Source organism: Chiroxiphia lanceolata, chromosome Z (genome assembly GCF_009829145.1).
Source record: "Chiroxiphia lanceolata isolate bChiLan1 chromosome Z, bChiLan1.pri, whole genome shotgun sequence".
Classification (NCBI taxonomy): Eukaryota; Metazoa; Chordata; class Aves; order Passeriformes; family Pipridae; genus Chiroxiphia; species Chiroxiphia lanceolata.
Window position 1 is genome coordinate 33,380,589 of NC_045671.1, and position 18,205 is coordinate 33,398,793.

Below are 18,205 nucleotides of genomic sequence, written 5' to 3' on the forward strand. Positions count from 1 at the left end.
GTTTCACCACCCTCTCAGTAAATAAATGCTTCCTAACGTCCACTCTAAACCTCCCCTGGTGCGGCTTTGAGCCATTCCCATGCATCATGTTTCTGGGTCCCAGAGAGAAGAGATCAGCATCTCCCTCGCTACTTCCTTTTCTCAGGAACCTGAAAAGTCCAATGAGGTCACCTCTCAAACTCCTTTTCTCCAAACTAGACAAAGCCAGAGACCTCAGCCACTCCTCACAGGACACTGCTTCCAGGCCTTTCACCAGTTTTTTTATCCCTCCTCTGGACACATTCAGGGACCTTCCCACCCTTTTTAAATTGTGGGGCCCAGCACTGCACACAGGACCCAGGGTGAAGCTGCAACAATGCTGAATACAGTGGGATGATCCTCTCTTTTGGCCAGCTGGTGATGCTCTGTCTGATGGGGTTTGCTCTCCTTGCTGCTTGGACACCCTACTGACTCACACTGAGCTGCTGCCAATCAGCATCTCAGATCCCTTTTTGCAGGACTGCTCTCCAACCACTCCTCTCCCAGCCTGTACTTGTGTCCAGGGCTACTCCGTACCAGATGCTGAATCTGGTATTTGTTCTTGTTAGATGTCATGCCACTGAGTATTTCTCAATGCTCCAATCTATCCATATCGCTCCACAAGACCTCTTGTCCCTCAAGAGAATCAACAGCACCTTCCAGTTTAGTATCATCAGCAAACATACTAATCATGGTTTCAACTCCTGCATCCAGATCATGGATAAAAATGTTGAATAGTATTGGTCCTAAAATTGAACCCTGAGGAACATTGCTGGTGACCCATCACCAGCCAGACGTAGCCCCATACACTACAACCCTTAGATCTCTGCCCTTCAGCCAATTCTTTACCCAGAGCAGTGTGAACCTTCTCCTCTCATGCGTGGACAACTCGTCCAGGAAGATGCTGCAAGGGATAGCATCAAAAGCCTCACTAAAATATAGAAAAACTATATCCATCACCTTCCTTTTACCCAAGGCAAGCCCCTCTGAGCCTGTCTATCCCCTCACACTTTTATATATTCCAGAAAATGCGACGAGCACTATTTGGTTAATGAGAGTCACCTATGAAATGCACAGTCTCATCTGGATAGGTGGCTGAGACGACCATAGCCGTTCGAGGAGCAGCTGAGGTCACTTTGGTCTGTTCAGCCTGGAGAAAGGAGACTGAGGGGAGACTTCATTGCAGTCAAAACTTCCTCATGAGGGGAGGAGGAGGAGCAAACACTAAGTTCTTCTCTGTGGTGACCAGTGACAGAACCCAAGGGAATGGCCTGCAGGGGAGGTCTAGGCTGGATATTAAAAAAATGTTCTTCATCCAGAGGGTTGTTGGGCACTGGAACAGGCTCTCCAGGGAAGTGGTCACAGCACCAAGCCTGACAGAGCTCAAGAAGTGTTTGGACAACGCTCTCGGGCACATGGTGTGACTCTTGGGGATGGTGCTGTGCAGGGCTGAGTTGGACTTGATGATCCTTGTGGGTCCCTTCCAACTCACAATCTTCTGTAATTCTCTGCCATACCGAGTTCCCTTTCTGCCATTACTTTTTTCCTGGTACAACCCAACACCCTCACAGAAGCCGCAGCGGGCGCACAGGCACCCCGAGTAATCCACACCTCGCTACCTGCCTGAAGGGGTATCCCGGGCCAGCCACTCCGCCTCCCCGCCACAGGTGCCCGGTAGGCGGGACCAGACCACAGGCTACTCCAGCTGCTCCCGCCGGCGCCCCCTGGCCGCAGCAGCACGGCTTCCCGGCCCCGGCGCCACCGCCTCCTTTCGGGGCGGGCCCTGGACCAGCCTGTAGGCGTTGGAGGGGGAGAAAGTAACATGGTGGCCGCTTCCTCTCTAAACAGGAGCGGTGGCGTGTCTGGCAGTCCCTGAGGAAGCGGCGGGCGCGGGAAAAAGCTCGGGGCAGGGAGCGCCCCCTCTGCTGGCGCGTACGAGGGGCAGCTGTCGGCGTGCGGGCCGGCGGCAGGTGAGAGGGGCGGGAGGGAGCGGACGGAGGGGGCCTGACAGGCGAGGAGCCGGCGCTGGACCCGGCGCCTCGCCCGCCTCCCACCGCCCCTGTCGCAGAGCACGGGGCTCCGGCGGGGGACTCCTCTTCTCCACGCTACTCCTCGGCCTTCTCCTGAACGCGTCGGGAGGAAAATTCCCTCCTCGCTGGACAGGCAGGGGGTTCGGGGTGTTCCCCGGCGCCGAGCTGCCTGAGAAGGGCTCCTGCTCTGCCCCAGCAGAGCTTTCGTGCCAGGGATCGTCCTTACCCCGCACCGCGCGGGCCGGCAGGGGCGGAGACGCTTTCCGGGCTTTTTCACTTTAATTATTATCATGATAATGGTTATTTTCCTTGCTCCCGTTGGCCGCGGCCGCCCGAGGGAGAGCGGGGCTCTCCGGCTGCGCAGGTGGCAGCCGCTGCAGGTGAGTCCCCGGGCAGCTGCCTTCTTTATTTCTCCATTTTTCTCTCCCTCTCCATACCCCGACTCCTCCCCTGAGCTCCGGCGTCAGCGTGTTTAACCCTTACGGGGGTCTGTGGGGAAATGGAGACCGTCAGCGGCGGTGCCGTGGCTGTGGGAAGGGTGTTTGAAGAGCAGGGGCAGTCCCTCCCCTCCCCATCCTCCACCCTGGCGATAAAGGCACCGTAGGTCATAGTCACGCCGTAATTGATCGTATCAGTAAGAAACGTAAAGTTCTGCAGATTTGACAAAAGGAAGAGCTAAAGCCGTAACTTTTAATCAACCTATACTATCATCTGAGGATATCTGATGTGTCTTTACTGCACGACCATATAATCTGTGTAATGACAGGATCTGGTGATATGCCTTCGTCTGTCAAACAGTGAAAAGTAATAGTCACAGAAGCTTTAAATATGATCTAAGCTGATTAACTTTGCTGTTAATGTCAAACACAGTCTTTCAAAGTTTTCAGAGCACAATTTAACATAATCGTTGATGCTGCAATCTTAGAAAACGTGTGAAAACTGAACATTTTATAAAATCTAAATTTAATGTCTCATCTATACCAGTTTTTTTAATGCTGTAGTCTTTTACTGTTAAGTTCAAACATATTGATCATCATAACTGGTCTACTCTGGCCTCCAGTCACGAGGCCTGGAGACACACCATCTATAACGCTGCTGATGCTTTTGAGAAAGCACGCAGGATCACCCTTGAGGAGAAAAGACAACGCAGAAAGAATCGTGCCTTGCAGAATATACCATCTAAGGAGTCTTTCTGCTGTGCCTTTTGCAGCCGGTCATGCCTGTCTCATATTGGCCCTTTTAGCCACCAATGCACTTGCAACAAACGTGGGTAGAGCCCTTCCCAAATATTCGTTCCCGAAGCCCAGCCATGATGATCAAACATATGGCAGACATGGACTGTTGTGTTGATATTAATAATGCCTGTGGCTAAGCTTTGGTGTCTGCATGAAGGCATAGCCTGTAAACAAACAGGATATTTGATCTTTCTTTTTTTTCTGCAAGCTGTGTTAGTGTGACATCGCTAATATTTTCTTAGATTACTATGAAGTTTTTAACCAAGATACCTTTGAGTACGGACATGTTAGTAAAAAGAAAATTATTTGCTGTTAGTTTCATTGGCTATTTCTTTGTGTGGACTAAACACGAAGTTAGTAAAAGTTTTTACATCTCTCTTTTTAAGTGGCATGTTAGGAGTTGAGGCAGTAAATGTTCTGTTCTTTGGGGAAAAAATAATGATGGATTGCAAACTACTTCATATCTGTTTGGAAAATTACAGAATTCGTATTTGTATTTTTTTGTGAAAAGCAGTCATGACCAAACTTAAGTGATTAACCAGGTTACTAACCATACTAGCCATATTTCAAAGGACACAAAGTAAAAAAACCCAAAAGCGTTAGATAGTTTGAGAATGCTTTTATTATAAATGTGACTGTCTTTTTTAAGAATTTTTTTTTAAGAATTGACTGCTTTTACCATTCCAGTGGATATTAAATGCTAATAATGCATTTCTGTCTTGAGAAGTGCAAGGAAAAAGTTCAGTAGAAACCAGAAATGTTTGTCTACATGACTTCTGACTTCTGTATTAAAACAGTTACTAGCACAGCTTGATGCCTATTAACTGCTAAACTCTCAATAATTGGATCTTTTTAAAAAAAGAGATCTTACAAATTAAGATGGGCATTTTCTTAAATACCTATGGATAAGTATAATGTTACATTTGGCTGTTTATTCATAGGTTAAGGTTGGCCTCTCCATAGCCCGAAGTAAAGTAGTGACATCTTCTTGAATACGTCTTACATATTTGTTTGCTTATATGAAGATCGTGTGTGCGATTTCTTTCCGATCGATGTTTACATGGTTTTCATTAAAACAAACAAAAAAAAAACTCGAGCAAAACTGGAATATTAACTGTTGGTATGGATAACATTCATCTGACTCAACGTGTATTGAATTCTTGTCTGGAGTGGCAGTGAAATACGTATTGTCGAAATATAGTGCTTGAAATGGTACCTTTTTAAGCTTAGTTCTTTCTTAGGTCTGTATTTGACCAGTAGAGAATTGAGTTTGGAATTCAGCCTCAATATGCTTTAAGGACAAATATGTTCAAATGTGCATCTTGATGCACTCTCTGGGTTTACTTAAAAATACAATAGGAGAAAAGACTCGGTAGAATGAGATAGGATAGGTATATTGGCAAAGTTATAAGAGGAAATAGTAGTCATTTGACTGTTATGTCTTACTGTTATGCTTTCAGGTAGATTTCAATGGCAGGTTATCAGCACAGAGCAGTATTTATAAAGGCTAGCATGTTTGGTGATCTTCTTACTTAGAAGGGTTTCATGCCCTTCTAACTGAAATGACAATAAAAAGCGCCTATAAGCTCTAAATGTTGCATCTTTTTGTTTAATGGTAGATTGCAGTGTAGAAGGTTATCTGATAGAACTTTTTTTTTCCTGTGCTTGCTAGTCATCCCAAGGCAAGGTTTGCCCACCTTCAGCATACTGCTTTCTTGAATAAAATTCAAGATATCAAAGGCCTTGGTGTACGTGACCTATAAAATAGTTCTTGGGTATCATAGTCCTAAATTGCTTCCTGTGTGCCTTGCCAGGTAGTTGACCATACTGCTTATTCAAATCTGTAAAATGAAAATCAGTGTGCTCCACTGGGCATCATGAGACCTGCTTTCCTCCTGTAGTGTTTCAGATGGTAAACTGAAGTTCTGGGATTTTTTTTATCTGCTTTTGAACTTCCGGTTTGCTACAGAAATTGTCCCTCTCTCGAAGTTGTTGCCCTTGGTTGTACAGAAATGTGATACTGCTTATTTCCCATCCATTAAAAAAGGTAGTGGTGTTGAAAATACTAAATCCCCATGATTATAATGGGAATGTTTTCATTCTGCAAATTTATGGAGATAAAAGGCTCACAACTCTGACCTCTGTGCAAATGGTTATTAGAACTGAAGTGACTTAATTCAAGGCTGTTTCTGGACTATGACTTCTGGTGAAATGTGACTGTTTCATGTTCTTGTGAGTTATTCTTGTGAGTGCTCCGTCACAAAATATGAGCGTGCAGATTTATTCTCAAGTTTTAGGAATACAGTTACACTGTGCTTCAGGGTATAAATGTGGTCCTTATGTTTACTGTTTGCTTTGATAGACAGGAAACTTGAAAACAGTGTTCAGAATTACTAAGATTATAATTATGTTCTCTGTTTATGCCCGTGATTTTTTTTGTTGTTGTTTTTCTTTTTTTTTTAAGAACAGCAAACTCAAGATTGTTGATATAGAGAACAGTAAAAATGTACCCATGAGTTCTTGGTGAATGTTGGCTTGCATGTCATTAAACATTCCATTTGCTTTGTTTCAGTTAAATGCAGTGAGCCAGTTTTCCTCTACTCTGCTTTTGTCTTCATATTTGGTGTCACTTCAGTTCCTTACTTTTACTCTCAAAAACCTCTTTAAGGAGACTTGGTGCTTTACAAGTATGTGTTTTTCTGCCTAAAAATATTAAAAATAGTGTAAATCGAGGATTAACTTGCAAATCAAGTTGTTCAGTTCTGGCAGCAAAAGCTGAGATTACAATTGCAAGTCTCCAAAGCAGTAGAAGCTTCATCTTGAAATGGAAGTGTTTTCCATTTGTGAACACATTGCAGCTCAACCACAAAACTATCACCAAAGGGTCAAAGAACACCATGTTTTTGCTTTCTTTCTGAACCTGTATATTTGAGTGATTGCTTTTGCCTTTGTAATTAAGTACAACCTTTGATTAATAATGCGTAAGCTGAAGTCTAGCTACTGATGAATTCTTCAGTGCTACTCTTCCCTTTTGCAAGTCTTTGCAGTGTTGAGGCATTGTGACTGGTGAAAGCAAGAAGGTTTTTTTTTTCCTTCCCTGTTGAGCAACCCTCTGCTGCTGTTCCTGGTGTCACATAACATGGCTCCAGCCTTCTTTGCTATTATCTGGTGAAGAAGCTATACTGTCACCTGGATAAGAAACCTGACATAGGTGTAAGTCTTGTGAGTAAAATATCCTCCTGCTGTAATGTGTATATTCTGCTTTAGGAAGGAATAAAAGTGTGCATAAAAAGGGATAAAAGTTGGAAGAAAGAGCCACAACTAAAGAACAGCTACATAGGAGCAGCATATGAAGAAAAAGAAGTTCAAGCACTTAATTAATGTTTCAGGAAAATGGAGAACTCAAGGCATCTATAGGTGTGTAGTTAAGCCCTGAAGCTTCTATGGGATATCCATCTCAGTCTAACAGAAAGTTACAGAAAGGAGCAATAAGGTAAACTGCTGAGTCACAGCAACAGATTATTCAGTTGGTTACTCTAATCATCGCATAGGCCTATCGCAAAAATCTGAAAACTGGTACGGCCAGTTCTCAATAGCTGATCAGTCAGCCATCCTTGGAAATACCAGCAGCAGTATGCCTAGACTACAGAGTAATTTGTACCTATGCCTTTATTTTCTTTAGCTTGAAATCTCGCAACAGTATTTTAAGTAATTAGCGTAATGAGAATGTAAACTGCTGGGTATCTAGATGCAAGTGGCAGAAGACTGTTGTGTTTGGAGGTAGTATGAACTTACGTATGCCAAGGTGGAGTTTTTTGGGGGGCATAGATAATGTCTTCTGCAGGTTTCCTTAAAACGAGTCCTAAAAAATAAGCTGTGTCTCTGACAGAGGAGATGCTTGCAAGGATGTGGATAACCTGAGAAATGTTTAATGTATGTAAAACATACGGGTCTTGCCAAGGTTCTGAAACCACGAAAGATGTGACTGAAGAGCGGTATTGACAGAAGTTAATTTTAGCCTAGGGGAACTCATGTTTCTAGGTTTCCTTCTTCCCCTGTTATCCACCATTTATGTTTTAAGGGCTAATTCCCAATGAAAGCCTGACTTTAGTGCTCTCAATTATCATTGAAGCTCCTCTTCCAGTTCCAATGGAAGAAATCTGGGAAGGATAAGTTTGGTTTTCTGGGAGGTTAAGTTTGGTTTTCTGAACAGATGTCACATACATTTATGAGTAAAATTTGGATCTTGCAGGAGAAGGAAGAGTACAAATAATTTTATTTAAGCTTTGTAAGTCACAAACCACTGTGATGTATAGATGTGGTTTGCTAATGATTGGGAGCAGTATGTCTCTTACTGTTCATATCCAAGTTTCTTTTCAGTTCTGAGTATTAAAAGATAAGCAGGACATAAAAGATCAAATTTCCTAACAGCATAAATATGTTCCTGTTTTCTCAAAATTGTGATGAAACCAGAAAAAGCAAGTCTACATGTCTCCTGTACAATATTTATTTGACTTAAAGAGAATTCTTGCAGTTAGAATCATCAGTGAAAGACTTGAGTTTCTTCTGACCTTAAATTCTTGCATGACCTTGGAGATGCATCTATACTTAGCTTTTTTTTTTCCTTTTCCCTTTTTGTTATGCCTTAGCAGTAAGTAAGTAGTAATTCTCCCTGTACCCTGGACTGTTCATTATGTTTGTGCATATAGTATAAACATATTGCTGAAGTTTTCCACTACTAATAAAAAAAACAGGCAAACTTGGAGTTGTACTGGCATAAAAAAATCTCAAGTCACAAATAGAACAGACTTTGCAAACAAAAAATTGGTTTTGCTAGCAGTGGTATACTTACAAAGCGACTTCTACCAGAACACCTGTATGTCTCTGAAGAGCAGAATTCTTTTGTGGGCTTCTGGCTATGCTAGTACAGTTCTAGGACCAAACCTTATAATAAAAGGAATATGTTGTTCGGGATTGGGTAGATCAAGTAGCAAGTTTACCTTTGAAAAAAGGCACAGTATGTGACCTTTGCCTTCTTAAAAGGCAGTGTCGTTTCAAACTCTGATGTATATACTTTGCTGCATTTTTCCTTTGAACTTTTTTTGTAGACATCTACTTGTAAGATGTGTGAAAGCCTGAAGTTCTTTTGGGTTATGATGACTCATTCACCATGAATGTAATGACTAATGTGACATTTCAGTTTATTTTAAAGAAAACAGAACAAATCCTGTATAAAGATATTTACAGCTTTTCTTCTTTCTTCTGTGATTCAGTTGTACAGTGTATGTGCACTGTTAATCTCAAAACCTCTCCTTCTTAGTCTCTTTGATCCATCTGATTCTACTAGGAATAAAAGATATTATTTACTAAGTCACTACTGTACTATTAAAATGTTTTTCGAGTTATATTAGTAGTCAGGTGATGCACAAGTCTGAGAAGGGAAACTGTTTTGAGCCTAAAATGTCTAATTGTCTCTTGTACCTTTTTTGAAATCTTACCCTTAGCTGGTATGCTTTCTGGATTAAATATGTGAGCTGAAATACTTTGCATTTAAGTTGTCCAGGTTGTTAAGTGCAAAACTAATATTTCCATTTATATCTCTACTCTGCTTGTCTGTGTGGAATATTGATAGTGCACTAGACCTGGCAAAGGAAGAAGGAAATTAAAAAAAAAAAAAAGTAAAGGATTAAAACTATGTCATAGAGGACAGTGTGATGCCCTTTCTTTTAAGCAGGGATTGAATGATGGTAGCCCACCTCTAAGGTAGATCCTCTGACAACATGACTATCATCCCACCTACCTCTTCCAAGAGCCAGTAGAATGTTAAAGTGCACAGTAAAGTGGAGCAGTATCCATGGAGGAAAACTATGTATACTAATGTATACTTGGGAGAAGATTGTGAGGGCTGGCATAGGTGTATTGTTACTGTTTTGCTTTAGGTTTTGTTTGGTTTTTTTTGGTTTGTGTTTTCTCTTTTTCTTTTTTTTTCTTTTTTTTTTTTTTCCCCAAAAGTAGAAATTATGAATTGCCCTCTACCTTATGCAGACAAATGAATGTAGGGGGTCTCAAATGTTTTGTGCGTGCCACAGCAACTGAGCACTAGGACTGTGCTGTTCTGTAAGTCATGTGGGATCAAATCTTGGGATTTGGAAACAATTTGGAAAAATCTGAGATCAGTTCTCTAAGTAAATTGAATCAATCCATTTCTAAATGGTTAAATTGGAAATAGGAATGCTAACAATTGTGAATTATATCCACAATTTTCATGGCCTGCTTTAGGAAACAGTTTTTTATTTTAAACATATTAATAAATCACTAAAAATATTATGGATCCAAACAACAAAAAATACATAAAAGCATGCATAAAGAATATTTTAAATAGGAAGACAAATGCACGTGTTAAATTATGACAGAAATGGATGGTATACTCCTAGTGATGATTTAACTTAAGCACTTCTTTTACTGGCTAAAGTCTGTGTAGTTTATCCCAGAAAATCAGGTTCCCTGTAAGTGTTTTGTCTGACAACTCCACAGTGCGTTGAGTAATACAGTATAGATATTTTGAGTGTCATGTGGTGATATAATAAGAAAGCTCAAAATAGATGTAACATTAGACTTCACAATTATCACATCTCGTGTGTGTGATAGGACTTCGTGAAGAGAATCTCAAGCTTGCCATCCCTTGATAGCTTTTTTCATGTTTGAGGAAAATATGTATTGATACTTACGTCTGTATAAGTAGTACCTTTTTAATATATTATCTTTTGTGATTATTTTCTTCAGAAGTTCTTGCATTACACACCATTTTAATATTCTGATGAGCTCAATTTAATGTACATTAAGAATACTGAAATATGGGATTTAATGGATTCAGGTGTTTAGTTCTCCTGAATATATATATATATTCAGAAATATAAGTGAGCACAGCAGGAAGCAAGAGTTGGTAACGAAGGGCTTTTAAGGGCTGGAAACATGAGTTTCTTTACACATATTATGGAATTTGAAGAGAAAAAAGATTTCCTGGTTTTTGCTAAGTTTCTATGTAAACATCAGATGTCTTGTTTGTCTCAGAAGTGGCTGAAAATTTTAAGAGAAAAGAAAAAAAAATACAAGTCAGATTTTCCAGGAATGGGGAGAGTAGTGTAGACACTAAGAGCTTGTCTTTAGAAAATTTAGCTAAACATTTGACAGTACAAAAATACTTACGAAAGCTGAAGGCATAAGTTTTCAGGAACCATATTCCTACCTAAGGTCTTTATGCATTTTTTATGTTTGTGGTAGCTTCATTGCAAGTGACCTATGCAGTGAGTGCTCTAGACTCCTAGGTCTAGCCTCTTTCCAAATCTTCTGCAGATGTGCTAACGCAAACCCTCACTGCAGAAATGTGCTGCAGATCAAGATTGTGGTGTGCTGGTGCAGTAGAAAGAACAAAAAGACAGTTCCTCCCATAAAATTCTCACTGCTGCAGTGTAAGACCAAAAGCATGAATATTCGAGCTGCTGTCAAGTGTGTGGTTTGGACTTAATTTTAAGACATCTTGGCACAAGAGAGTTTCTTAATGAGGAGTTGGCAAGAGGATTAAAAGACTTCTGAAGTGTTAATAAGCTCCCCTCAAGCTTGAAAAGCAGATGAGAAAGAATGAAAATGCTGACATGAAACAAGTGGTTTGAGGCTGGTATCATAGGCCAACCAGAAGTGGGAGTCATCCTCTTGATAGCCATGGAAAGAGTTCAGTGAGGTGAGGATAGGCTGCAAGGCTCTGAACCTGTCCGTGAAGCAGCCTGTGTTTGGTGGGTTTGTCAGTGAAGAGACCTACAGAGAAGAATAGTGTCTTCCTGCAGAGTTTTTTTTACCAAAAGATAAAAATGAGGAAAATCATATTCCTCAAAAACAGTGAGTGAGTTTTTCACTATGGATTTGTGGAGCCCTTAGAAGATAATTTCAAGCAACTTACGGCTGATTATATTGTAGATGGCTAGCAAAAATTAAGTGTAATGATTCTGTGATCAGGCAAATCTCTATCCATGATGATTCTAGCAAAATATTTTCAATGTTAACTATTTCAATGCTTAGTAGAGAGAGCAACAAGAATGAAAATATCTCAGACTCTTACAGCTTACTTTGAGTAACTTCTCAGATTTGAAACAATATTCTTTCTTCTCTCCTTTGACCTCTCAAAACCAAAACATAGTCCACCCTCACCCTGAGCAAAAAAGGGCACCAAAAAACGTACAAAAAGCAATCTAGAAGATCTGGGCTCCCAGAAGGAATTTAATCACTGGACTTTTGTCTCTTGACTTTTCTTTCACTGTTTTGTTTTTGTTTCAGGCTACTATATTTGGCTTTTTTCCAAAGGAGTTTCCAATTACAGAAAGAGTTCTCTAACAGAGAATGTTTCCAGGGCAGCAGATGTTTCACTCATTACATAATACTGAACATAGCTAACCTTTAAAGCTTTTAGCTGGGGCAGTAAGTGCATTTTATAAAGTATTTTTCTTACTCTGAGGACTATGTTGTTGTTGTTAATAAATTTTCTCTCTTGAACTGTTTTCTGTTATGTGAACAAACAGTTTGGGTACAACACTGATGAAACAAGATTAAACTGGTTTATTAAATGAGTGTAGCTGGACTGCTTGCTGATTATCATTCTTCCTGTCTCACATCTTTTCCATTTCTGCTTCCTATCCTTGGCAATAGAACTTAATTTACTGGTACCAAACTTACCTTCATTGATTCCAGTTGCTTGTTGAGACTGCATAGGTCAGTTCAGAATTTGCTTTTTGGCCTCACATGTCTATAACTGCTCCAATTTTTATACCATTGGACAACTTGAAATTACTGTATAATAGGAAAATTTTAAGTGTTGAATAATAATATAGTAGAGTTAGTCTGGATAGTCCAGAGTAGGTTGGGTATTTTTTGGATTTAGGGTTTTGGGGGCATTTTTGTTTGTTTGGGCTTTTTTGGCAGTGGTTTTTTTTGGGGGGGGGGTGGTGGAAGTGGGGTTTTTTTTGGTGGTGGTGTGTTTTTTGTTTGTTTTTTTGGGGGGTTTTGTTTGCTTGGTTGATTGGGGTTTTTTGTTTTGTTTGTGTTTTGTTTTGTTTTTTCCTCCACTTAGAATTTTTCTGACTGAAAAATTTTCATAGTCCTGAGCTTCCTGGATTACAGTGTCCATTAACTTAGTGACATTTTCAGTGAATTCATAAGTAGCTGTTCAAGTTGCTATCACAAAAGTTTGCTTCTGAAAGCTTTGTTATGTTTGCTACAGGCATTTATATCATCACATCATTGCCCCACTGTTTTGTATCAGTGGTAACTGGTTTTGCTGACAGAATAAATCAGACTAAATGTACAGCTCTGCTTCCTAAAACAGAATCTTAAATTGTTAGTAGTCTGGTTTTGAATCTTTTCTGAATAAATTTGGAGCTAGTTTCCTCACTTCCTTTGATAATCTTTGCTCTAGAAATCTAAGGAATTGCACACAGGACAGGAAAACATAGAAAATGCAAAAAAAAAATTAAAGGTAATGGGGAACAATAATATATTTTTTTTAAGGGGGAAGTGTTCTCCATTTTTTCTAAAACATGTCTGAAAAAATCAGTAACAAAATTGATGCTTAAGTGGCAAACTGTATATGACTGAGAAAACTAGAGATTTATTGCTATCTAATTATCAGTTATTACAATACTGGATTTGGAAAATCAGTTCATTTCATCACTGCCTCCTCTTCTGTGATGCACACTATTGCATCATTTAAAATCCATGGTTTGAAATTAAAAAGGAAATCTACACTGGGAGAATATTTTCTCTTCCTGTTTCCTGCCATCTGAATGGTGTATTTGTTAGTGGCTCTCATGAAAATGTTAGTAACAAATCCCCAAAGAGAGACACCAAATACCTGTTGTAGTTGAGTTTCAAAAAATTGTGGTTGTCTTTAGTAATTGTGGTGATAATTAAATATGTGAGAAAGATCTCTTGATTTCACACCTGTGGTGTTTTAGCCTTCGGTCTTTGGGTGCTAAGTATGTCTGCTAATTTGATAGTTAAGATTTATTTATTTAGTCAATTTATAAAATGCAGTCTGGTTTTCAGTATTAGCTGTAGAACTGTGTATGACATATCAGAAGCTTAAAGCAGAAGTGACCTTGTTCTCAAACATTCACCGTTTGCAAAATTCTGTTGCTCAGAACTGTTTTTTGTACAGGTGGAGGCAAAAATCCCCCTACTATTTCATCAAATTATTTCTAGGCTTGGTGCCTTTGCTTCCATGGGAATCACTTACCTGAGGTGATTTGCTGTGATATTTCTTCTCATTTCCTACTTCAGTGCCCTGATCTGTTTGGAATGCTTTAGAAAACTTTCCCACCAAGTTGATTACCTTCATTTTGTGCCTGATTTTTGTGTTCATATGCTGTCAGGAAACAGTCTGGTACACAAACAGCCAGTGCAAAGTCAACATTGTTTTCTTTGCATCTATGAAAATTTGCAACAATTTGGCTATCTGACACAAAAAGCCATTTTAGATTATATTCAGTACAGGACCTTGATACAACTTGCTTTCTGGATGAAGTTCAAATAACTCATGAAAGCCATCTCATTTTGTCTTCCACCTTATCCTTAAGTTTATTTTTCCAATGTTAGAGACCTCTATAAGATAATCAACTTGTAGGTTGTAAGCTGTTTCATTTGTGCAACTATTACATTCTCAAATGTTTACCTGAAAACTTCTAGGAGGGAATGGTTCTATATTTGCATATATGCATGTTCAGACCAAAATGCTTGTGACATCCAGCTATTCTTGTTCCACAGCTGGTTGTGTTAAGACAAGTAGAAGGTGGACATTGCATGTCTGTGAAGCTGTTTTTGCAACTCTGGTTTTTCTAATACTCATGTGATTTAATCAAGGGACTGTAACTGTTACTTCATTAAATAATTTTCATGACAAATCACAACAATGTGAGATGCAATCTGAAAAAAGAAAGATTTCTAATACTTCTTTTTCTCTTGCTGTTGACTGTCTGTGGCTAATAGTTTGTTGTCCTTTTTTTTTTTTTTCTGTTTTAATCCTGTTCAGTGCTAATGGTGTGCTTGAAGTAATGTTACGTTACCTTGTCTTTTGCTGTGGTGTGTGTATAAGTGTGTGTATGTGGGGTGGTGGTGGTGCTGTATACACTTCATATTCTTACACATTGTAAAATGTGCTTCAGAGAACTCACATATAGATGTCTGTGTAACTTTCCTGTGTGTTGCAAGTGACGCCTGAACTGTTTGATAACCACCTTGTTTCATCTGAACTCACTTAACTTTGCTGAATAGTTTGTAATGTTCCGTTCTGTAGTAATTTTAATTTACCTTTGATGCACAGGCAAGATCTGATTTCTGCTGTGCAAGTGAAATGTGTAAGCTGCAATTGCACACTTCCCTTAGTAGAAATGGATTTGTTTAAAAGTGACTGTGACATGGACAAGCACACTGATGTGAGCAGTAATAGTGCATGTATGCTGGAATGGACAAGAAAACAGAACTGCCAACTGCACTGTGTTGGTTGTTAAATGGTAGTACTGGTGGCTGTCTTTGCACTTTTGTTGTACATATGAGCCTGTGTGGATACATAAGTGAGTTAGAATCATAACTGTATTTTGTATTTAAAAAACCACCAACAAACAATCTAAAGTTTTGATTGCCAAGTATAGTCCAGGATTGCATTCCTGATTACTTTTCTAAGTGATTTCAACTATTAACTTCCATGTCTTGAAATCCAGTTAAAGAGAGACAAAATTTGAGGCAATCAGAACAAGAGCAGTCATTCGGATTTATTACATACAGTTAACATTGAGAACCACCTTCACTGTGTTCTTTCTGTTGCTGTGTAATACAATTAGCAAATAGTTACAAAATTATCACCATCCCTTATGGATCCATATGGACACTGAGGTTTGTGATTCCTCAAACAGTATTGCTCATATTCTTTAAACAGAATTCCAATTGTTGTTTTCAGTTTATTTGGCTTATACTGAAGTATCTTTATAGACTTTAAAAACAAGGTCTTTTGTTTGACTTTTATGTTGGCTTTTTTTTCAATGTATCCTGCATTGTCATTGTGCAACATGAAGGTAACACTTTTTACTTTTAGATTTTTTTTTCCCCCTGAAAGGGTATAGCATGTTACAATAAAAATCTCAATATTTTCTAAGTGTTGAGTTTTTCTGTTAGTCTTGCGATGTACAAAAATCTGCTTGTGGAAAATATAGGACAATAGCTTTTGAAGTTATTCTTGGGAAAATTTGCTGTGATAAACTTACAATATGTTTGTTCCCTTGTCTATTAATAGGAGATACCTCACCTATTCTGTGAGGTATCACAAAAATAGTGGAAAATAGCAGTGGGTTCATCCTGTCCCCCACAAAGCCTGTGTTTATTTCTTTCCTTCAGTTCAGAAGGCAAAGTATTCTTGGGTGTACTGAATTCTGCTATTTCTATTTGTATTGGCGGCCATCTGCTGATTTGTAATGTAGTCTCTGTCTTTCCAAAGCTATTGCATTAAAGAAGGTCACTATGGCTTTATTAGGAGCTGTTACTTGAAAGGTCCATTTTGAGTGATCCTGTTGCTTTAAATCTTTCTGAAACTGGAGAACAAATTCTTGAAGAGCTGACTTGTAGTGTTTATTTGAAACCTTACTTATCCATGTAGAAAAGGAACTGAACTGTTTTGAGAGACTGGGAACATTTTGAAAAACTTGCTAAATGTTGTGCTGACATACAAGGCTTTTGTGCCAAATTTCTCAGCTGAATTGTCTGGTGACTCTGAGTTTTTCCTGCCATATGTTAGACAGGGTTTCCATGAAGTAAAACATAGCCATGGCAAAGAGGGAAATATCACAGACACAAGTGTATGCTCCTTAGCAAACAATTGCTACGGTTTTATTGATGCCCACTGGTAAAAATTTAGCAATGGATTCTCTTCATTTGCATTCTAATATTTCAAATCTTAATATTTAATTTTTTCAAGTGCTTTTAAATTTTTCTCTCTGTTTTCCCAGGAAAACTAAATTCTCACTTTAAAACATATTTGAGGACAACATTAGTGCAATTCCAGGAACTACAGCTGTGATTAAAAAGACAAACTCTTGTGAGATTTTTGATGTATGCTGTTATCATAACTGTTTGGGTTTTTTCCTGATCTCCACGTTAAAATTAAATGTAAGCCATGTTTTTAATGTTGCATCAAGAGAACATGGTACTGAGTGGTGTGAACATGACCCAGGTAATAACAGGCTGGAACATTTAACAAATGTTTTGGGTTTAAAAAAATAAATTATTAGGATACCAACCATTTTGCTACTTTTAGCAGCTTGTTCCAGTAACTTTATTTTTTACACGTCAAGTGCGAACGGTACTTTGCAGATTATAAGATATTCTGGCTCAGGACTTTTTTTTGAGGGGAGCGTGGAGAGTTTGGTTTATTTCTTTATTTCTTTCTTTGTAATTCTGTGAAAAGTGCAAGCATCTGAGAGGCAAACTGAAACATCTTCACAGTTTTATGATTAATCCAGTGTAGGTCAGTGCTGCTGCTGAAAGGGGCATACTGCTGCTGCTTTTGTGCTGACACAGGGAATCGCTGTAGAATAGTGTTCACTCTGGTTGAACACTAAGCAGTCTCTGCCAGGTTAGCATTCAGCCAGAGCAATTTCTTGTTCCAGTTCATTACATGGTTGCACAAACTATAGTTCCAGACAGAAGTGAAGGTGGAAATGAGCAGTGGCAGTATGAGAAGAGACCTTTTAACAGAAGTAGCAGTTTATAGAAGACGAAGTTGAAGGCATTACCCCTGATTTTCTTGCTGACTTGCTTACCTGTAAGGGGTTTTATTGCTCATTTCATGTTTTTTTATGACAGTAAAAAGGGTAAACTGATGCAAGTTCTGTACCTAAATGTGATTCAGAAGCTTCACAAGTAGCTATGGCTCTGGAGTAATTTTCTTGTTCTTCAGGAGAAGTTGCATAATCATGTGCTAAAATTTCTTAGTAAATATGCAGGATGGATAACTGATTTTTCCCTCAGTACTTGTTACACTCATTATCAAAAGTTTTAGAAGTCTTTTAAACTGTAAAGATGAAAAATACCTTTTTAGTATCATTTCAATAAGAAAGAGCAGTATAAGAACAGGAAGGTGATTAATCAGGTTACAGGGAACAGAATTATACTGCCTTCACCAAACCAGAGTTCTGTTAGCAGAGGCCAGTATTTCTGCAGTTACCAGACTAGGGCATTCTGAATACAAGAACCTTCTCAGTCTTGGTGCACTTATTTGGTAATATCCATGGACCACCACTCCTTGGTAGGTGGAACCTTGGCAGCTGTGGCATTCTTATTTTCAAAGGTGGGAGCCAGACTTCCATTATTTGGTTAGCTTTGTAGATGGGATCTCCAGAAATCTGATGATAGAAACAAGGGGATCTAAAAGAAGGTGGTCCCAATCTTCCTGTAGGGGTACAACAATATTCAGGTTTATTGCTTGGCTACCACTGTTTAAATACTTCTTATGCATCTTCTAAAAATAGAAGTATTTAATGAGAATCAGGTACTTGAAATTGTACTTGAGATACTTGAGCATAAGCTGGTTTGTTCTTAATAGAAACTTGTGTTTCACTACTTTAACATCATATGCTTAGTGAACATTGGTGATGTTGGAAGAACAACTCTTTACAGATCTGGAATGTGCAGCTGAGCAGTGATGTGTGCTGCCTGATCAGCTGATGAAATGTGGGTTTGGATGTGTGATTTTTGTAAATGACTTCCAGATGTTACAGTTGCCAGCTGAATGTTCAAGACTGCACTGTTTGGTCTGGGTTATGAAACAAAGTGGATGAACTGTGCAGAAGATAAAGTAGTGAGGCTGTATTTGCAATTGTTCTCCCTCTC

At 39.1% G+C, this 18,205-nt stretch overlaps 1 protein-coding gene across 3 annotated transcripts in view; it reads left to right on the plus strand.

Moving 5' to 3' along the window:
- The first annotated feature begins 1,768 nt into the window (after window positions 1–1,768).
- Window positions 1,769–18,205, plus strand: part of DENND4C (DENN domain containing 4C) — a 69,853-nt gene continuing 53,416 nt past the window's right edge. The window contains exon 1 of one of the 3 annotated variants that reach the window (XM_032676080.1): window positions 1,769–1,988. Coding sequence is in view for 1 of the 3 variants with exons in the window: in XM_032676079.1 (XP_032531970.1) it covers window positions 14,743–14,779 (37 nt within the window). In the remaining 2 variants the exon portion in view is untranslated. Of the gene's footprint in view, window positions 1,989–2,358; window positions 2,429–14,718; window positions 14,780–18,205 lie in introns of those variants that run through there. The other 2 variants (XM_032676081.1, XM_032676079.1) reach the window with 2 other exon arrangements.